The sequence below is a fragment of the Abramis brama genome (genome assembly GCF_963993115.1).
Source record: "Abramis brama genome assembly, chromosome: 2".
NCBI classification, from domain to species: Eukaryota; Metazoa; Chordata; class Actinopteri; order Cypriniformes; family Leuciscidae; genus Abramis; species Abramis brama.
This window is the reverse complement of record NC_139964.1, coordinates 53,731,926-53,751,564: the sequence shown is the minus strand read 5'-3', so window position 1 is coordinate 53,751,564 and position 19,639 is coordinate 53,731,926. Positions and strand designations below refer to the sequence as shown.

Below are 19,639 nucleotides of genomic sequence, written 5' to 3'. Positions count from 1 at the left end.
TGTATTTGCTGTCATAGAATAGTGGTCTAATTTACAAAAGTATTGTCTCTTATCTTGAGGCCTCTAAATAAATAAATATATATACACACACACACATATACACATTTAGATATTGCTTGGAGATTAAATGGAATAAACTGTTGCAAGAGCAATAACGTGCATTTCATGCTGATTTGAACAAATATGCTCCAAAAAATTGCACAACTTTATTTTTAATTTAAGGGGTACAAAATACAAAGGGTGAGATGAGACCCAGCATAACATGCCTCCTTCCAAAGATTTTATTTATCCATTACGGAAAATGTATTTTCACACATGCAAAAATGGGCAAAGGCAGGTTTGAGGTTTCAGTTTTATTTGTTACAAACCTCCCTTTAATACACACATAATGCCTTTGCACCAACCCTCATTTAAAAAAATGTTAAATTTTGGATGGATCCTTGTCTCTGCTTGACTTTTGTCTTACCTCCTTTTCTAACAGGAATGAATGAAAGCAAAAGTCTGACTATGTACAGTTCTGCATGGGAGAATTTCTTTAACAAACTGGGGCATTTCCATAGAAAACTGCAGTAGTCTCTCAACCCCTTTGAGTGCAATGTATGCAGCTCTGACCCTGATCTTGACAAAACAAGCAGATTCATGAGTATAACTGCAGCAAGCCTTTTGCTTCACAATCTATGATTTTTAGTATCTTAAACAAAAAACACCCCCCAGATGTATGTATTCTCACACTTGCACACACTGAGACTTTAACCAGGTTAAAATGGTCAGTGAAAATGGCTAATTGTAGCCGAATGTAGTCTTTGCACATTGGTTAAAGCATTAGGTCAAAGACAGAATACATGGAAAAAAGGTTTATGACCTACACAGAGAGCTGGTGTAGAGATTATGGCAAAATATGTGAACTCAGGTGTATATGACATGGCCGTGAGGATTATTACTGAAATGTACAATTGAGATTCCCAAATCAACCCTCAGAACAATGTGACTGAGTGTGTGTATGCGCAGATTATTCATGGCAGGGCTTGTATTTTTCTTCTCATTGTCTGGGCTTTGTCCTTCAGGTCTGGACGGCTGTCTGTTTCCATGGTGGCTAAAGAACGCTGAAGCTGTTGTCGGCTCCTCTCAGACAGACACTCCCACTGATCACTTTCTATAAACAAAAAGCAGCACGAATCTTAATAGTGAGGAGGTTTCTTTCCCACTTTCATACCTGCATCTTTGTCGCTTTTTAATTCACCTTTCTAACACTGAAATAGGCCATTCAAGTGAATCATGCATGTCAGTATGATGCCTAATAAAGTAGTGTTCATAAGCGCATCGCTGCTTTGGTTACAGCAATTTCCTTTGTATTTCTGCTTTTTCATAACCACCATCTACTGTACTGTTAGAGAGACCAATTATACATAACATTCACAATCCTTTATTAGGCTGAAATGAAAAATGTATCACTTTATAAAACTAATGTTTGTCAAAACTCCACGTAGTTCTATTCTATTATTAGATTTTTCTGAAACGATTTTAACTTCTAAATTCCTTCACTTTAAAAAAGTGTCCTCAGCATTTCAGGTACTACATTTTTAACGCATTGGCATGTTGTCTATCACTACAGAAACATTTAGATTCACACTTGGAACATCTGAAGCATGACACAATTAAACCATTCCAATAATAATAAACTAATCAGTTATTTTTATGAATGTCAGAGCAAATAAACACTACCTTCAATCCTCTTCAAAAGAAGTTCAACTACCACCAAGGCGTCTGTTCTTACTGATGAATAGCTTTTGTTTTCTGTGGGAGGAAAAGAATGATTCTCATGAGCCAAGTCTGAACAAAAAGGTGATATTTAAAGGGATAGTTCACCCAAAAATGAAAATTCTTCTGTGGAAACAAAATATATTGTAATAAATTTATGTTGGAAGTCAAGGGTTACCAAAACTATTTTGTTACCAACATTACTGATTTTTTTTTTTTTTGGATGAACCATCCTTTTTAATGTTTAGAAGTTCATGAGAAACTCCACCTAGTGGTGTTGCCAGGGCAGTGCAGGTTTCTGACAACATCTCAGTCAGAACAGCAGCGTTCTGATGTTCCTTATCCAACAGCAACAACCTAGAACATGCAAAAACACCAGACAGTCATTAATAAGATTTTGAATGCTGTAAAGCATTTCACCAACAACTTTATCACTACTCTTTTTCTAGCATGTAAGCACTGCTATTTCCACCCAAAAAATGCAAGTACATTTTCCACAGACAAGGCATCTGTTAGAAAACTTTCAAGATTTTTAGTGAGTACACTCTACCCCTGATAGAAGACCTTCATGGTGCGCAGGACTCCCAGTTGAACCCTCCATGTGCTCAGCTTCAATCTATCACACATTAATCTACAAACCTCATTCTGGAACTGATCTGCAAAACAAAACACACTCATTATACATCACTCTGCCCCTTTTTGTTTTTTTTGAAGACTTGTAGCTGAGACTTACTCTGTGTCTGAATGGTTTTAGGCCAGGCCTTTCCAAGCGTCTCAAATGCACACAGTAGAACTTCTGTCTGTAATTCACGAGCTTTAACATCATCATCCTCGTCATCATCATTATTATGTCTCGGGGAGCCGGCCCTTGCTGGCTGATTCTAAACAGAAAAAAACACAAAACAAATGTTTTTAAATTGGATACTGGATGTGGAGCTCCCAAAAACATTAAAAGCATTGAGGGATATTGTTACACTATCACTCAATTGGACTGAATGCCGAAGCTGAGTGGGTTTTTTTTTTTTTTAAAGAGAGATTTACAATAAGCATTTAAGGTTTACTGCACCTTTTTAATGAGAGGAAGAACAATGTCAGTGATATCCTGAAAACGATCCACCTGCGTCGACTCCAAGATGTCTGCTGCACTGCGTAAAGCCGCCATCTTATAAACCAGACTCTCCTTCTTACATTCCTTCAGCACCAGATCCAACACCTCGCTCACCGTTGGCTGACCCACTGCAGGCTTCTGTAGCTCAACACTACAGATATAAATCACATGTTATGAAAAGATATTGAATGTACAGTTCTGCTGAATCAGCAAGATGCTAATATTTCTTTTTACTGTGAGTTGTGTCTTCCCAACATGCTCTGCACATTTTCCCACTGTGGCTCAATGATATTGTCTGAACAGGGTAATTTATGTAAATTTATGTAAATGAAGTAATTTTCTATATAACTTTTCAGTTTGCAGTACATCAAAGTACATCCCTTAAAGGGATAGTTCGCCCAAAAATATTTTTTTTCCTCACACACGTTCCTTGATATATTTGACTTAACAAAAACAGATTTTTAGGAAAATAATCCATCTCTTTGAGTCCATATAATGCAAGCGAAAGGTTGCTGCTTGGTTGACGCTTGAAAAACCACACACAGCGATCGTCACTGTAATCCATACAACCCCAGTGGATAAATCAATGTCTTCTGAAGTGAAGTGAAGTGTGTGTAAGAAAAATACTAATATTTTAAACTTTTAACTATAAATCATTGCTTCCAGCCAACTGTTCTAGGCACGTTCACAAGTTTGCATGAGAAGTAACAGGGAATCGCCACTTCTCGCGCAAGCTTCAAATCGCACTTACGCCATGCATCACAACATATCGTTGAACAACACTCGCATGACAGTAGATTGGAAACAATGATTTATAGTTGAGGTTAAAAATATTAGCATTTCTCCAACACATATCGGTTTGGCTTCAGAATACACTGATGTATCTGAGTACATCCTGTGGTCGGTGTTGGTCCTAACGACCCCAGTATAGTGACGGGGACACTATACTGTCAAAAAGCACCGTCCTTCGGATGAGACGTTAAAACGAGGTCCTGACTATCTGTGGTCATTACAAATCCCAGGGTGTCCTTCGAAAAAGAGTAGGGGTGTAACCCCGGCATCCTGGCCAAATTTGCCTCCTTGTCCATCATGGCCTCCTAATCATCCCCATATACTGATTGGCTTCATCACTGTCTCCTCTCCACCAATAAGCTTGTGTGTGGTGGGCGTTCTGGCACAATATGGCTGCCGTCGCATCATCCAGGTGGATGCTGCACATTGGTACGGCTCACTTTTGGGGGGTTTTCCACTGTGTACAGTTACCTAGTACTTTTTTTTTTTTGGTACCACCTCTGTTGAGATCCCACCCACTTTGAAGCGGTACTACAATGCAGCGTAAAAGCAAACCGAGCCAAGCCGTAACGAGCTGTACCGTGCAGTGGAAAAGTGGCATTTTCCCCTAGAACTAATGGCGGAAGTACCCAGGCTTTTTGCCGTGTTCGTGCCGCAGGAACTGGGAATGATTTTAGTTCTAGGAATACCTTTTGGGGGAAATAAATTAGCTCCTACTTCAGAGTAGGGTCTAAATCAGCACTATAGGAACTACCAGTGACGTAAGTGTACACTGATTGGCCGAACGCACATGAAACACTAGCACCCGCCATTTTAAATAAGCAGTGCACACACTCAGATTATAGCCTATATATTTACTCCACAAACTAAATCTACGAACATGGAAAACCTGCACCTCTCAACCTTTACGCCAAGGAGAAAATCCAACGTAACTTTAAGCGAAGTTCCAAGCGAAACATAATTATGTATTTCTGCTCAGCTATAGACATTTGACATTAATCACACAGCAAACGCTAATACTTTTTCATATACTGTCTACTTTCTTTGTATAACAGTTCTATCTAAAAACATATTAGACAGGACTGTTAAATAGATCGTAAACTAATGAAGACGGAGAATGAGAACACTGTGCTCAGGCTCTGGGGTTCTCAGTGCCATCAAAATAAATGTCTGCCGCACCGTCAAAATAAAAGTCACAACAACAAGTTCCTACTGGTGGCTCTCTGGGAACATTTAGTTCTCTGTGAATCATCCTGGTGGCTAGTTCCTAGAACTACCTGGTGCAAAAGCCCCTATTTTCCTAAAAATGATCCTTTGTGTTTATCTGAAGAAAGAAAGTTGAATGAGGGATGGCATGAGTCAATGAGAGAATTTTCATTTTTTTTAGTGAACTATCCCTTTAAGATCACATATTTAAGATTTTCTAATGTTTTATGCTAAACATTAGGGGTGTGACGAGACGCTTACTCCACGAGACGAGACGAGACACGAGATTGGGTTCACGAGAACGAGACAAGACGAGATTTTTACACAATTTTTAAGAAATCCTCAATGATGAAATATATGAATGGAAAATAGTCTTTTATTCAACTGAAAATCACAAAATGCAAAACAATTTAGGTTCATTTTGAAATCAACTTGTAATGAATGTTATTTTACTTCTATTTTAATGAATTCTATGCAGTAAAGGACAAGCAAACACTGCAAAATGTTTTGCTATAAACTCTACTTCTCCCTGTACGATTTCACATGAGAAATCTAACTCCTTTCCACAAATCGAACATAAAGAAAAATAAAACAGTATAAATAAAATAAATATAAATAACTGAAATAACACTTTAAATGCAAACAGTAAGTGTGTATCCATAATCAAAGTACTGCTCTCTCAAAACTACAAGTTCAAACAGAAACAATTTTTTTTCTTCAAGCATGAAAAAGAGATAAAATTAACTACACAGAACAGACTAAGATTATGGTCATGTTCTTTTTCAAGAATATAAGCATGTCGACGATTTCTGGCAGCAGTTTAGACCATACTTACTGTCTATGGTTGAGACCTTTGGGCAGTAACTAGGGCTGCACGATATGAGGAAAAGCTGCGATGTGCAATAACATTGTTTAATATTGCGATGTTGATATGACTTGTGATATGTGAATGTTAGCTATACTGTTCCCATGTCTTAGTGCTTTAATAGGTTCTTTGCGCGATAGGTCAAATGTTTATTACCTGCCTGGTTCAGATTACACAATTTTAGCGCAATTTTGGCACGATCCGTTTCGTGGAGATTCGTAAAGGCCAACGGGCGTCGGGACGCAAGATTCGATCGTTTCATTTCGAATAGTGTGTCATAGTGGGCGACAACCTACGCGTCTGCGATGCTTCAGGACATCATGACAGAAAGACTAGCATGTTTAATTTTAACGGTCCTCCACGACGGGTTGAGTGTGAGCGAGAGTGAGTGTGCGTGAGTGAGTGAGAGTGCGAGCAACAGTGAGTGTGCGTGTGTGTGTGTTCGCGCGCGAGTGAGCGAGGGACAGTGAGTGTGTGTGTGCGCGGAGTGTGTGTGTGATTGGCCCGGCACACAAATGATTTAAAAGTGGCAGGGGCATCTTCAATACTAATTTCACCCTCACGCTCTATCACACTGACATCACAACAACTCACGAGACAAAGTTTCACCTCGACGAGAAATCTCGTCGCGTTTTAATCTCGCGAGATCTCATAACACGAGATCTCGTCACACCCCTACTAAACATCATACATATCCTGTAAAATTGAGCACAACTACTGTATATGTGTTTGAAAGAATCTAACCTGCATTTAGACACTACAGATCCAACAGCTTTCAGCAGCTCTTCCTGTGGAGACACAAGCCATTGATAATTCAGTGGCCACAAATACAGCAAGGGAGAAATCAGTTTCAAACCACTGAGATCATGCTTCTCGTGTCTTATTAAAGTGTTCTTTTCCCAGGTGCATTAAGTCTGTCCCTCAGCACAGAGTTTGTTTGAGAGAGTATATTACCTTCCCTGCCCAGGTACGTCCTGCAAGCCCCTGTAGTAGTGCACTTAACACCATGCCCAGGTGAGGTGCCACCAGTGAGCCCGTTTGTTGCTTAGCGATAGTTGCCATGGCAGCGGCACCCTGAGCCTTCATCTTCCAGGACTGAGACTGCAGAGCCCTCTGAGTAATGGCTATGAGCTCGGTCATGTACAACCTGATCCCACCAAAGCTGCCTAAAATACAGAATGCATAATTTTATTTATTTTTTAAGTGAGAGGAAACAGATTGATTCATGATTCTGAGTTAAAGTGAAAATGAAATTTGTCACCAATTACTCACCCTCATGTCGTTTCAAACCCGTAAGACTTTCGTTCATCTTCGGAACACAAATGAAGATCTTTTTGATGCAATCTGAGAGCTTTCTGTCACTGCATTGACAGTCTACACAACTACCACTTTCAAGCCCCAGAAAGGTAGTAAAGGCATCATTAAAGTAATCCATGTGACTCCAGTGGTTTAACCTCAATTTTATGAAACGATGTGAGTGCTTGGTTTGTGCAAAAAAAACAATTTACCTCTTTATTTACAAAATATTAATCTCCAAAGCACGCAACCACATCCGCTCTCGGGTCAACAGAACACGCCGTGATGCTCTCGTGAACACACTTTGAACCACTGGAGTCACATGGGTTACTTTAATGTCTTAACTACCACTTTCAAGCCCCAGAAAGGGAGTAGTGTAGACTGCCAATGGAGGGACAGAAAGCTCTCCGATTTCATTAAAAAGATCTTCATTTGTGTTCCGAAGATGAACGAAAGTCTTACGGGTTTGGAACAACATTAGGGTAATTAATGACAGAGTGAAAACAGGCCGTGAAAGGTGGATTTGCAGTTACCATCAGATATGTTGAATTTTTGGGTAAAATCATACCCTAGGTTATTTATTGTATTGACAATTCATCAATTAAATATTTACCATTGTGTATAACTGCAAAGTTTCTATCAGTGTTTATTAAAAAAACATCCATTATAACGAGTCTTGTGTTCTACAAAGGGGGATAGTTAGATAATGTTAGATAAACCCAGTTTTCCTTACAAAGCAAGATTAGATAGATAGATAAATAGATAGGAGCACAAAGGAGTTCTTAAAAATGTTCATGAACTCTATCATTTGCCTGACAGTAACAGCTGACAGTTATCCAGATAACTTTAAAAGTCCCTACAAAATATATGGAAACAACCAGAATATACACTGACTGATGTCCTCATCACTTATTTATATGCAACTGTTCGAATCGTCCATTTCAATGAATCAATTCACAACTCACATTCAATTATTCATGTGTCGACACATCATTAAGTGAACTCACTTAAGTGCTATTATTTCTTTAATTATAATAGCATTAATAGCCTAACCTAAAATAAAATCTTTAAACAATGAAAGAAAAAAGCGAACAGGTTAAATGAAATTTGTTGATTTTAGTTTGTTCAAAATGAATATTTTCTTCTCCAAGGGTTGTGCATCTTAACCTACCAGGCACATGATCCTGCCAGACCTCAGCCCACAGGTTGGCCTCAGCGCTCTCTCCTTTCTCTTCCTCAGCCTCCTGGTGCATGCCTAGAAACGCCAGCGGCAAACCCACTCCAGCATGAGCCTTCAACACATCGGGACTGTAGTGACTGATGGCATGAACCACCAGACAACATGTGGACTTGTACAGCACCTCTGAGAATCACAGAAAAGCACTTCACAAATCTAGGCAGCAAGAGGGTTTATACAATTCTTATTTTTAAGAGAAATCCTCTTCATTTAATAAAGGTGAAGCATTGATGACACCATTTTCATGTCATTCCAAAGCCATATAACTTTCTCTCTTCCATGTTTTGAAGCTGCTCTTAACAGTTCCTGTTTAAAGCTTGACAGTCCATGTTGGCTGTTCCCTTTTGCAATAAGGAGCAAAGACAGCTTTTTTCTTTTGTGTTCACTGGAAGTCAGTCAAGTCAGTTGGTTTTGGATAGGCATGAGGGTGTTTAGGACAACTGAACTTGCTTTTTCTATTACTTTACAGTCAAAGTCCTCATACCCTCTTTTTCCAGATACCAGGTGTTCAGTTTCTGCAGAAGCTTCTCAACACTGCCATCTTTGGATGTCTGATGGGGAAAACAGAGTATTGTTTTGTATCTCTGTAGTTGCCTTAGGTTCAATTGAAATACTGTATGTATTCAGGTGTGTTTTCATACCCTGACAAGATGTCCAATGGCAAAGGCAAACGACTTCTGAATGACACTACTACGGTCATTGATCCCATTTAGGAGTGCACTCATGAGTTTACCTGTGGGATAAAAGACACCCAAACACACGTATAAGATTTATATACTTTATAAACTTGCATACAGTATAACACCTCTGACTTGTAGGTGTGCGTTACCTGAATATGGTGTGAGATCTTGAGGGCACTGCACTGTCAATGACACAATCACACTGGCACATCCTCCCTATAAAAACACACACAACTGTTAGGACAGGGTCACACAGAACATGTTTTTCCATTCCACTGTGCTACTTTTTGATTGTTTTTCTATGTAAACGCACTAGATTGCAAGTTTGACCCGTGTGCTTGATTCTCGCATCTTTTGCAGCATGACACAGTGTTCTAAAAATGCGGCGCTCAAGTTAAAATAAGTTTTAACTTTTAAAAACGCCGTCCTGAGACCATGATTTTTTTCATCCCATTCCACTGCCCCATGTCTCTTGTTTTTTTGCTTTGAAAAACGCATTCTGTGTGAACCTACAGAGCTCCTAAAAGGACATGGCGGTGGACATGGCGGCGGTGCTTTCTCCCCAAAAACTTTGCGTTCGCTTGCAAAACCTTAGCGTTCGGTCGCAAAACGTTTTGCGTTCCCCAGGGAAACTTTGCATTCGCTCGTAAAACCTTTTGAGCTCTTTGTGAACAAACACAAAGTTTCTTGGTGGAAGGCAAACTTTTTTGCAAGGGAGGGAATGCAAGGTTTCTCAGAGAAAATTTCCTCCATCTCATATTTTTTTCCTTCACCATGTCCCTTTAGGGGCTCCGTATGAATCGGCCCTTAGCCTGTTAGGAAAAGGTATATTACTGACAAAAATTAAGCAGGATGTTTACCTTTGTACCAAGTCCAATTCCACTCTTTAGCAGATCACAAAGCTTGGGAACAAGCTCTCCTAACACAGACACATCCAAGTGCTGCAGACACTAAAAACACAAACACAGGGCACATAAACATCATTATCCAAAACACACTTTTAAACATCCTGTAAATGTGGCTACATATAGACGTTTTATGTAATTAAATGCTCATGTAATTCCCCATATGGAATAAATAACTAGATAATGGATATGCTAGGCTTATAAGACTTTCATTCTCTAAAGGACAAATTGGTATGTTTTAATTTGTTAAGTGAAATGAACTTCTAGATATGCTGAGGAGAGCAGTGGACACTGTTTAGGGACCCTCTGAATCAGAATGCAGCTTAACGCTTAATCCTTATTCTTCATAAGGATGGTGTATAATAATGGTGTCTTACCATATTAATGGTTTCCATCATAGGAGAGGACTTGGCTGCACTTAACCTAGCAGCATCCATGGCGCTCTGCCACAGAAAGAAAAGAAAATAATGAATACAATATATCAAAAAAAATGTGGTGTGTTATAATCTCACTGTCACCAAAAGAAATTGCAGAAACTCCCTCCCATTGTTTGTCCCTCCTCAAACTCACATCATTCACTGAGCCAAAAAGACCATTTAACAGTGTCAAGTTTTATTCTTTGGTGATTTACTGTAGAGCAGTAATGTCAGAGTATCAGGAGTGCCACAAAGTAAAAAATAAAATGTTTTATTAAGTTTTCCTATATTAGCAGAGTGGCCTTCATGAGATCACACACCTGAAAGCTCATTATAGTGATTTATGTAAATGTTTATAAGCAAGTGTACTTTTTGTTTTATCTGTCCAATTTATTGTATTTATTGACATTTTGTTTAACTCTTGTTCTTAATGATCATGTTCTAATTAGTAAGAGTGGATAAATCATGTGTAAATCATGTGTATATAAGGTTGCATGGTAAAACTGGTCTCAATTGTTTATGAAGCAGGAACTGAACCTGACACCAAACAGTACTAATGTTTAGATTGTTTTGCTTTGCTCACCTTCTCCTGCTCTGTGGCTCTCAGACTGAGGTAGTTGAGCACCTGTGGTTCCAGCACACTCAGAGCTTCCAACAGAGCCGGGATGAGTCGAGGAGCATGGGGTTTCAGACGGCTGCCTGCTGTCTTACTGATCTTCACTAGAGTTTGGATACTAATACACAAAAATATTCACTTATACCCTGAATACTTAAGTGTTTTTTGTGCGTGTGGCTGGTAAATGATTGTGTTCTACCTGAGAGTCCGCACTTCGGATACGTTGCTGACGATGCCCTTGTCCAGTAAAGTTGGCAACAACACAGCCACTGTCCTTTGAGCAGTAGCACCTGTCGATTCGCACATGCGCACACACACCTATTGGAGAAACATACACACATGTCAGTTATCGGTGGTGTCCCTGAGTTGGAAAATCAATGGGGTATCCAGCATTCAGTCCTGCAACTCACTTTACTGAGAGTCTTAAGAGTCAGATCTGCTGCCTTACGAACAGACTCCTACAACCGGAAACAAATAAGATGGTCAAATAAAAATAGCTGTATGTCAGAAGCAAAGCACACACATAAGCCCAGAACAGCCTTTTTTTTCCTCACCTTAATATCATCCAGAACCCGAAAGAGAGTCTCCCAGATTTCTGACAGGCGGTCGATGATATCACTTGCCTGCCTTCCACGTACGAGATCGTTCAAAGCCAAGCAGCTGAACAAAAAAAACGGAAAGGGCCCTGATGATATAAACCTGATCTAGCATGGGTGGAAATCTTGGTCCTTCCAAGCCTATCTAGACACATTACCTTGACTCCCGCACCCTCCACATGTTACTAGTGAGGTTGGATATGACATCTTGAAGAATTTCCTTAAAATATTTCTCCACCTGCCAAAAACAAATATAATTAAAATAACAAATCATTAAAACAACAGTGTCCCCAATTTCTTTAAAGCTATGTAATTTATGAGTAATAATAATCTCTTACAATGGATTTATCCGTGACGAGAGCATCCCAGATGCTAGTCATGGCCTGCCTGATGGCCAGGTTGGGGTCAAACTGGTATCGATAGAGGCGGGGAACTAACTGAGGCAGGAAAGGAGCCATCTGCTCACCAGCCTTGGCTGCAATGATGTTAAATCCAAATGCTGCCCCCTACAGCACAGGAAGAGTCAATCGTGGCATGCTATTTAATAAGGCTCTAAAATATTATTAAAGTTACCAAGTTATAAACAATCACATTGTGGTAAATACAGCTCACCTTCCTGGAATTCCACATGGCATGATGATTGGCAAGATTCATGAACTTGTAAACAAGATCTGGTTGGTTTAGATCACTAGCCAATGAGCAGAGCTCTTTGTAGGTGGAGAGTCCTTGTCTACCAAAGTAAAAGATCTTTCAACATACAATGAAAGAAAACATCCAGTCTGGAAATCCTTATTAAAGAATAAAATTCTCAAATCTGAGAAGTCCTCCTGTTTCTAAACAATCTGAAACTAAAGTGAACTAAAAGAAGGACGTACCCATCAGGTGCTTTACCAAGAGCCTCTCCCTGGAAGACTTCAGTGTCCTCTGAGACGGCATGTTTGGCTCTGAAAACAAAATCCCACAGCTCTCAAGAGTCAGGAGCCAAAATGCACCTTGCAATGTGTCCAAGATATATTATTCTGTGATGTAACTAATTGAAAATGTAGAATATGTTCAGTGTGGCTCTGGTTAGTAGTGTTTGCACTATGTTCAGGGGCTTGGTATGTCTGCGTAATGCTATATGAAAAATCATACTCTAAAAGTGATTAATAATTAATAATAGGAACCAGAAATAAGCTTGTTTATTAATACCTTTTACCAGTCATGAGAGTTTCCACAAGGGTTGATACCAGTTCCTGTTGATCCTGTTCCCCTCCGAGCTCATAAACCAACCCCAGTCCTTTAGACGCCACATCTTGACTGAGTTCTACACACACAGATCATCACTGTCAATCTTGCCCACAAGCTCCCAGACTTTAGATATTCTTATGTGATCTTTAAAAGAGCAGAACGTGACTCACCATCTGGATCAGACAAGATAGAGATAAAGGCTGTCTGTATCTCCTTCAGATGAGACTATAATAAACAAAGAGAAGACAGACATTTTGTAACGTCAATGTTTCTTTGCATGTATAAATGAGACTGAGAGTGTGTTTTGTATGTGTATTGACCTGTATTTCTTTGTGATGGCTGAGTTTCTTGACTAGAGACAAGAGCCATATACAGGCAGCCTGCCGAACATGAGGGTTTGGACTTGGTATGTATTTAGACAAGACAGAGTTTAACACCCAGGGCACTATATCATTATTCTTCATATCTGTTAGAGGAAGAGAGAAATTATTTAAGTGCACAACTCTGAATCAGGGCTCAACATGCTTGTCAACAAAAAATAAAATAATGTGGCAACACTATTTCACAGTGTCCTTGTTACACGTTATATGTAATTACTATAGTAATAACTATAAATAATGCATAATTACATGCAACAAACTAATCCTAAACCAAACCCTACAGTAAGTACATGCAGTTAATTATTATAACTCAGTTCTTAAATGTATAATTACACTGTAACAAGGACACCTCAAATAAAGTGTAACCAATAATTTAAGTACATTTTAAATAAATAACACACATACTGAACAAAGTGCAGTTAATCTATATTCCTGATGCCTCGTTCCATGTTGCCAATAATTTTAGGTTTTCAGGCAAGTAAACAGTTTTACTTGTCCAAAAGACAAGTATCTGGAAAAGCTTTCCCTTGTGTGGTTGAGACCTGTCTGAACACGCACAGCTTCCTCTCTCTGTCTCTCCCAGACATACTTACTGTCAGGAGGGCAGTACTGGTCTTCAGTACATGTCCACACATCTCGGGCAGCTCCAGAGCGGCTTCCTACAGCAGCATTAGTTAAAGCCTCTCCCACTGTAAACTGCAGCTCCACTTGCTTGGCCTAAAGAAACCAAACACAAACATCTAACAATAAAGAATATGAAGAAATAGCAACATTGTTTTTTTTATTATATATATTTAATATGAATTCACTGCACTATGCTGACAAAACACATTGTACATTAACATAATAAATAAAATGTTACTTATATATATAATCCACAATAAACAGTCTAAATTGTCAGTATTTTATTCTGAATGAATGGAAGTTACAATAATAATAACATCATTTGTATTGGCTTCAATGGTGATGTGTCATGAAGAGGGTCATAATATCACCTCTACGGAATCCATGAGACCCTGCAGGATTTTCTTCTGGTGTGGGAATTCTCCATCTCCCACCGGCAGGAACCCAAGAGTCTGGATGGCACGTTCTTTCATCTGATAACACAAACAGCATCTGATCAGTACCATAAATACCCCAAAAAAATAATAATAATAATAACCTTAATTTCAGTGTGGAAACAGAGTGGAAATTGATAAATACAGAAGCACTTAGTTAAATTCAGAATGCACACATCAATAATACAGTCACACTTATTCACTCTCTGAGTATTTTGTTTTACCTTGCCAGTCTCTTTGCCAGATGGGATCCTGGCGAGCAGATTATCAACTAGACTGAGTTTAGTGAAGCCATTTCCATCCGCTGGTATCAGCAACACACTGTTACGGCCAATCTCACCCAATGCTGTCACAGCAGCAACAGTCAACAGAGGAGACTCACTATCTAAAAATGAACCTGTAGAAAAACACATTGGTAGCTTTTGTTAAATTCATATAATTGGATTTTTTTGCTACAATAGTTAAAGGTGAAGCATGTAAGATTTTTTTATTAAAATACACTCTCTTAACCCAGTTTACTGTTCATTGACTATTAGTATGCCATTCATGGGTTAATCTCCCCAAAAAGTCTAAACATTGTGCCCTCCAGGCTCCATCTAAACATACGCTCAGGTCTGTCTCTTTCCAGCTCAACCAATAGCCTGATTTTGGGGCAGGGCTACTTTATCAGGCTGAGTCAGAGGGTGTTTAGCCATGTGGCACCATGACTGATGCGTTGCATGGGAAAAGACATTCAGCTCCAGTTACAGAGGTGAAAGCCAAATTTAGCTGCACCTTCAAAAAATAAACAGGTCATAAACACATCAAAGCGAACGGGGCATTGAGATGCAACGCACTACAACCATTCAGAAAGACAAATGTTCGAATTTATATTATTTACTTCACACGCCACAACAATTTGAGGCTGTCTACATTGGAAATGTCAATGACAAAAACATGCACTCACACAGTGTCTACTCAAGTGCTTACTCACAGCACCACAGCTAAAAGTATCCCTAATATTTTGGACCTTTTATTTAAAGTAGCCTACTTTTTCCTGTTGAGAGACCCGTAAGAACAGTATTTGTGAAGTTGGGGCGTTTGCTAAATATGCTGTATTTTTGTAATTCCGCTAGGTGCCACTAGTGTCCCAGAACTTACATACTTCACCTGTAACAACTAAAACATGTTAACTAATGAAATGTTATTTAAGAGCATCCCAATATCAAGTGTCAAATGTAAAACTCTGTGAAAACGCACATACCAATGATTTTTGTGGCCATGGCAATTTGTTCCTCATTTTCTTTGGGAGTGGCTTCAGTAGGCATTAAGCTCCGCCTCTTATTCATGTATCTGCCCACCATGTAGCCCAGAGCCAAGATGGCACCATGCTGAGTCTCAGGACTCTAAATGTAAAAAATAATAATAATAGTGAAAATTTTATCAAATTATCATTTAAAAAATGTATTTTAATAATATAATAAATATAAAAAATATATATATTTTTTCCATACATGCATGTCTTTAGTTGTCTTGATCAGGTTTTGTACAGCAGTTCTAAGTTCATTTCCAGACATAGTAGAGACAACCATGGCGTACAGTTGTGCTGCCAACTCACGCAGGTCTTCTTTATTAGTGTTCATGAGACCCTGCAAAATTTACATAAATAATGAACAAATTTCATTTTTTTAGTCAGACATACTTAAAGTAAAAAGTCTCCATTCCAGAGGATATGTTATAATATACACATACCATTCAAAAAGTTTGGGGGTCGGTAAGATTTTTATTTTAAATTATTAAGAAATTATTTTAAAACGTAACTCATTCCTGTGATGTCAATGCTGAATATTCAGCAACCATTACTCCTTCAGTGTCACATGATTCTTTAGAAATCATTCTAATATGCTGATTTGGTGCTCAATTTTTCATCAATGGTGAAAAGAGTTGTGCTGCTTAATATATTTGTGGAAACTGACAATTTTGTTCAGGATTCTTTAATGATGTATAAAAAGAAAAACATCCATTTGATATTGAACTTTTTTGCAATGCAATACTGTCTGTAATCTAAAATTTAATGCGTTCTTGCTAAATAAAAGTATTAATTTCTTTAAAAAAAAATACTTAACCCAAACCGTCGAACAGTAATATTATATAACATTAAAAATAAAATCAAAAAATTACTTTAATCCAGTCGATTTTGTCCACAAACTTGGGAGTAAGTTTCTCTGGGCACACAGAGACCACTTCCAAAAGACAGTACATCACTGGAATACCTGTATTAATGAATTAATGTAATGAGATCACAACATCAGATCACACAAATTAAATTTATGATAATCCACTTTATTTTCTTATAGATTATATTTTACATATTAAATATATTATAGGTATAAAGTAAAGCCAATTTTCAATCAATTAGATTTAATTTGATTATTTTGTTTGAAATTAAAGGTGTCTGTTTTGGTGAACACACTGCAAAAAAAAAAATCTCCACCACCCGATATATATTCCCACAGTATATATATTTTCATACAGCCCACTCCTATTAGAAACCACAATTTGTAATCTTCCTCACCTCCTACAGCTGACAGCAGCTGTTGCAGTAGGTCAATGTATACATGAACTGGATTGACCTCTCCTCCTTTATTGGCAGAGGAAGGAGAAGCATCATTGGAAAGTAATGACTGAACATAGCGTCCAATAAGAGGAGCATCATCCTGCATGTCCATCAGGCTCTGAGTTGTGGGTGTGGCTCCAGCACTATAAGATAGACACGTCCTAAGATAAAGAACTATCTGTGGAAACAAAAGAGTAAAGATTAGCATTTGTTCAATTTAAATTATATGTGGCCATTCATTAATTAAATAAAACATTGGAAAAAATCTAAAGACTTAAGTCTAAAGACTGTCAATGTACCTCTCCAAATGTGGCAGGATTAAAAGGCAGTGTGGAAGTACCAACGATGTATTTCGCAGGAGTCTTCAATCTCTGTGCAGCCTATGACACATACATAAAGATCAGCCTCTATACATTACTTAAGCTGGTAGCTTTTACCTGGTTTTGCCAATAAATGACTGCACAAAACACAATGGGATCTGCAAAAACCATGTTAATGCAAGTGAAACTGTATTTAAAATGCCCAATTATCTTTAGTGTGTCATGTTGCTGTTTGAGCATGAAAAAGGTCTGCAAAGTTACAAAGCACAAACTCCACTCCAAAGGGAGTTATTCTCTATATCAGTAAGCAGTTTCTGATCTGCCTGAAACGCCTCAAAGTTTTCTTCCAGGAATGTACACATCACAATACCCCTAATTTAAATAATTCCCGCCAAAGACATCCGCAATAAAAAGGAGGCGAGGCCTGGTTGAGTTGCGTTAGTAGTGTGTTGTCGCTGTGTACAAAAGACAAGACGTTTTTTCCACCCCAGATCTAACGAGGTTATGATAAGCAGCGTGACATTTCCAAAACACACTCAAAGCACTTGACCAATCACAACACACTGATCCAGCCAACCAATCAGAGCACATTGTGCTTTTTAGAAGGAGGGGCTTCAAAGAGAGAGGAACTAAAAAGAGAATTACAGAGACATGGGGAAAAAAACGAAGTCCAGACTTTGTAAAAGGGGTGCTTAACGATGCATGATTATATGATCAGTTATATATTATATAGCATTTAGCATCAGAACAGGCCTGGGACCCATTTTGGGTCATGACACACCAGTGGAGAAGATATCTATAGAAATAACAAATCAAAAAAACCACACCTTTTCATGGATGTAGCTGACCATTTCAGGGAATGACGGCATGGGCCTTGATCCCTCTTTCTCTGTCTTCGCAGAGGGGAGAGACCTTAGAGCTCGCTGAGCCTCCCCAGACACCTCTTCACGACTACGAATACAGGCCATATGATGTATAAATGTTCATGACAAAGCTTAATTGAAAACTTAAAAGAACTCCAGGAAGTGCAAGTATGTACTCACGGATCTCCTGCAGCCAGCAGTAAGAGATATCTAGAGGCTACGTGATCAGAACCAAACACTGTGCTGGCAAACTTCATCGCTACCTGACGCACCTGTACCTCCGGCTAACACAAAACCATAAGCAACAGGACATTACACGCTGCATGTTATTTTAATATTTCATATTTAATCATACTCAAATTTGGGTTAAATAATTATGTATAATATCATTCAAGTTGAAATGTGTTATTCTAATTTTAGTTTTGACATTTATATTTATTCTTTCAAGGTGCTTGTAATAAAAGTTAGATAACAAACCTTTGTGATATATGCAGCCACAAGCGCTTCCATTAGGTTCAGAAGTGCCCCCTGAAGATTAGCATATGCTCCCACCATCATTGACAAGGCCTCCTGTATGGCCAATCGCACATCAGATTCCTCCTGTTTACATTGAGAGAGAAAAGGTTTAAAATCATAGAACAAATCATTCAGTAACAACTGGATAACTCGCGTATAAAACGTGTTCCAAACAAACCTTGCACATGGACTCAAAAAACTGCTGTACCAATGCAATGTCTTTCGTGAAAAGCTGAGGCATTCGACTATTATAACAAAGGAAAAAGAGAAAAATAAATATATCACATATTTATTCAAATAAATGCAATGCATTATTTAAAGCAATCATATGGGTTTTATTAGTTATACATTATTTTAGTTTGTTATAAAAGGATTTTATTACCTTGAAAGTTTTCCAACAGCTGAGTAAGCCATACATAGTAGCTTGGGGTCCTTATAATAATAAAATAAATTAGTCACTTTAACAGAAACTTCAGAAAAGCCATAATCGATAACCTAAATTGTTCAGCATGCGTTCATACCTCTTTATACTCATTAATAAGCTTGGTAAGTCCATTCAGTAGCATCAAACCCAAAGGTTTGTTGGTATCAGGGCACCTTCAGATTAAAACACAATTATTATCATGATCACAATGACAGTGACAATCTGATGCACGTCAAATGCACACAAAACCGAAGAGCACTTGTGAAAGTAGTAAATTATGCTCAATAAAATATTGGTTGTATTCATGGCTAGGGTCGCATCAAATGTTTTGTATTGTAGTAAATGTGAATTTCTATGCAACTCTTAGAGATCATTGATACTTACACCATACAGATGTGATGTACAAACTGCAGAGTGAGGGACAGGAGTTTGTTGTTGGTGTTTGCTCCGAAAAGTCCGTCATAGACAACCTGAACGAACAGACAATCACAGTTACCATGACATCCTTTGAACAAGTTCTTTACTTATTCACTTTCTTTGTCAAACACTGTCTCTCTGACCTGTATATTAGCAGGAAAGCATTCAGCAGCCAGTCTGGAGCGAAGAAGATGAGGCAGAATCTTCATCTTGACTCTGGTGCTGACCGGCTCATGCTTCAGCTCCTGCTTCATTGTGGCACCCTGGGTAAAAAAAAAAAAACACCCCTCACTGAATATAAAAGTAATAAAGATATTAGACCGACCATGTGTAATGCATGTACTTACTTTAGTTTTGAGT

General features: G+C 38.4%; 1 protein-coding gene across 1 annotated transcript in view; it reads right to left on the bottom strand.

The window, feature by feature from the left end:
* Window positions 1-192: 192 nt before the first annotated feature.
* Window positions 193-19,639, bottom strand: part of ecpas (Ecm29 proteasome adaptor and scaffold) — a 23,821-nt gene continuing 4,374 nt past the window's right edge. The window contains exons 8-49 of the mRNA XM_084103603.1: window positions 19,627-19,639; window positions 19,423-19,542; window positions 19,247-19,332; window positions 18,960-19,035; window positions 18,821-18,870; window positions 18,617-18,683; window positions 18,400-18,522; window positions 18,103-18,206; window positions 17,887-18,010; window positions 17,039-17,119; window positions 16,698-16,917; window positions 16,304-16,395; window positions 15,637-15,771; window positions 15,387-15,528; window positions 14,368-14,540; window positions 14,081-14,182; window positions 13,679-13,802; window positions 13,026-13,171; window positions 12,876-12,930; window positions 12,667-12,781; window positions 12,351-12,419; window positions 12,088-12,205; window positions 11,814-11,981; window positions 11,634-11,713; window positions 11,434-11,539; window positions 11,290-11,337; window positions 11,079-11,197; window positions 10,847-10,997; window positions 10,225-10,290; window positions 9,803-9,892; window positions 9,092-9,158; window positions 8,904-8,995; window positions 8,747-8,813; window positions 8,197-8,388; window positions 6,684-6,895; window positions 6,474-6,517; window positions 2,825-3,017; window positions 2,492-2,639; window positions 2,309-2,414; window positions 2,027-2,115; window positions 1,723-1,794; window positions 193-1,153 (exon numbers count right to left, since the gene is read on the bottom strand). The exon at window positions 19,627-19,639 is cut by the window's right edge and continues 66 nt beyond it. Coding sequence (XP_083959729.1) covers window positions 1,014-1,153; window positions 1,723-1,794; window positions 2,027-2,115; window positions 2,309-2,414; window positions 2,492-2,639; window positions 2,825-3,017; window positions 6,474-6,517; window positions 6,684-6,895; window positions 8,197-8,388; window positions 8,747-8,813; window positions 8,904-8,995; window positions 9,092-9,158; window positions 9,803-9,892; window positions 10,225-10,290; window positions 10,847-10,997; window positions 11,079-11,197; window positions 11,290-11,337; window positions 11,434-11,539; window positions 11,634-11,713; window positions 11,814-11,981; window positions 12,088-12,205; window positions 12,351-12,419; window positions 12,667-12,781; window positions 12,876-12,930; window positions 13,026-13,171; window positions 13,679-13,802; window positions 14,081-14,182; window positions 14,368-14,540; window positions 15,387-15,528; window positions 15,637-15,771; window positions 16,304-16,395; window positions 16,698-16,917; window positions 17,039-17,119; window positions 17,887-18,010; window positions 18,103-18,206; window positions 18,400-18,522; window positions 18,617-18,683; window positions 18,821-18,870; window positions 18,960-19,035; window positions 19,247-19,332; window positions 19,423-19,542; window positions 19,627-19,639 — 4,585 coding nt within the window. The 3' untranslated portion in view covers window positions 193-1,013. The remainder of the gene's footprint in view (window positions 1,154-1,722; window positions 1,795-2,026; window positions 2,116-2,308; window positions 2,415-2,491; window positions 2,640-2,824; window positions 3,018-6,473; window positions 6,518-6,683; window positions 6,896-8,196; window positions 8,389-8,746; window positions 8,814-8,903; window positions 8,996-9,091; window positions 9,159-9,802; window positions 9,893-10,224; window positions 10,291-10,846; window positions 10,998-11,078; window positions 11,198-11,289; window positions 11,338-11,433; window positions 11,540-11,633; window positions 11,714-11,813; window positions 11,982-12,087; window positions 12,206-12,350; window positions 12,420-12,666; window positions 12,782-12,875; window positions 12,931-13,025; window positions 13,172-13,678; window positions 13,803-14,080; window positions 14,183-14,367; window positions 14,541-15,386; window positions 15,529-15,636; window positions 15,772-16,303; window positions 16,396-16,697; window positions 16,918-17,038; window positions 17,120-17,886; window positions 18,011-18,102; window positions 18,207-18,399; window positions 18,523-18,616; window positions 18,684-18,820; window positions 18,871-18,959; window positions 19,036-19,246; window positions 19,333-19,422; window positions 19,543-19,626) is intronic.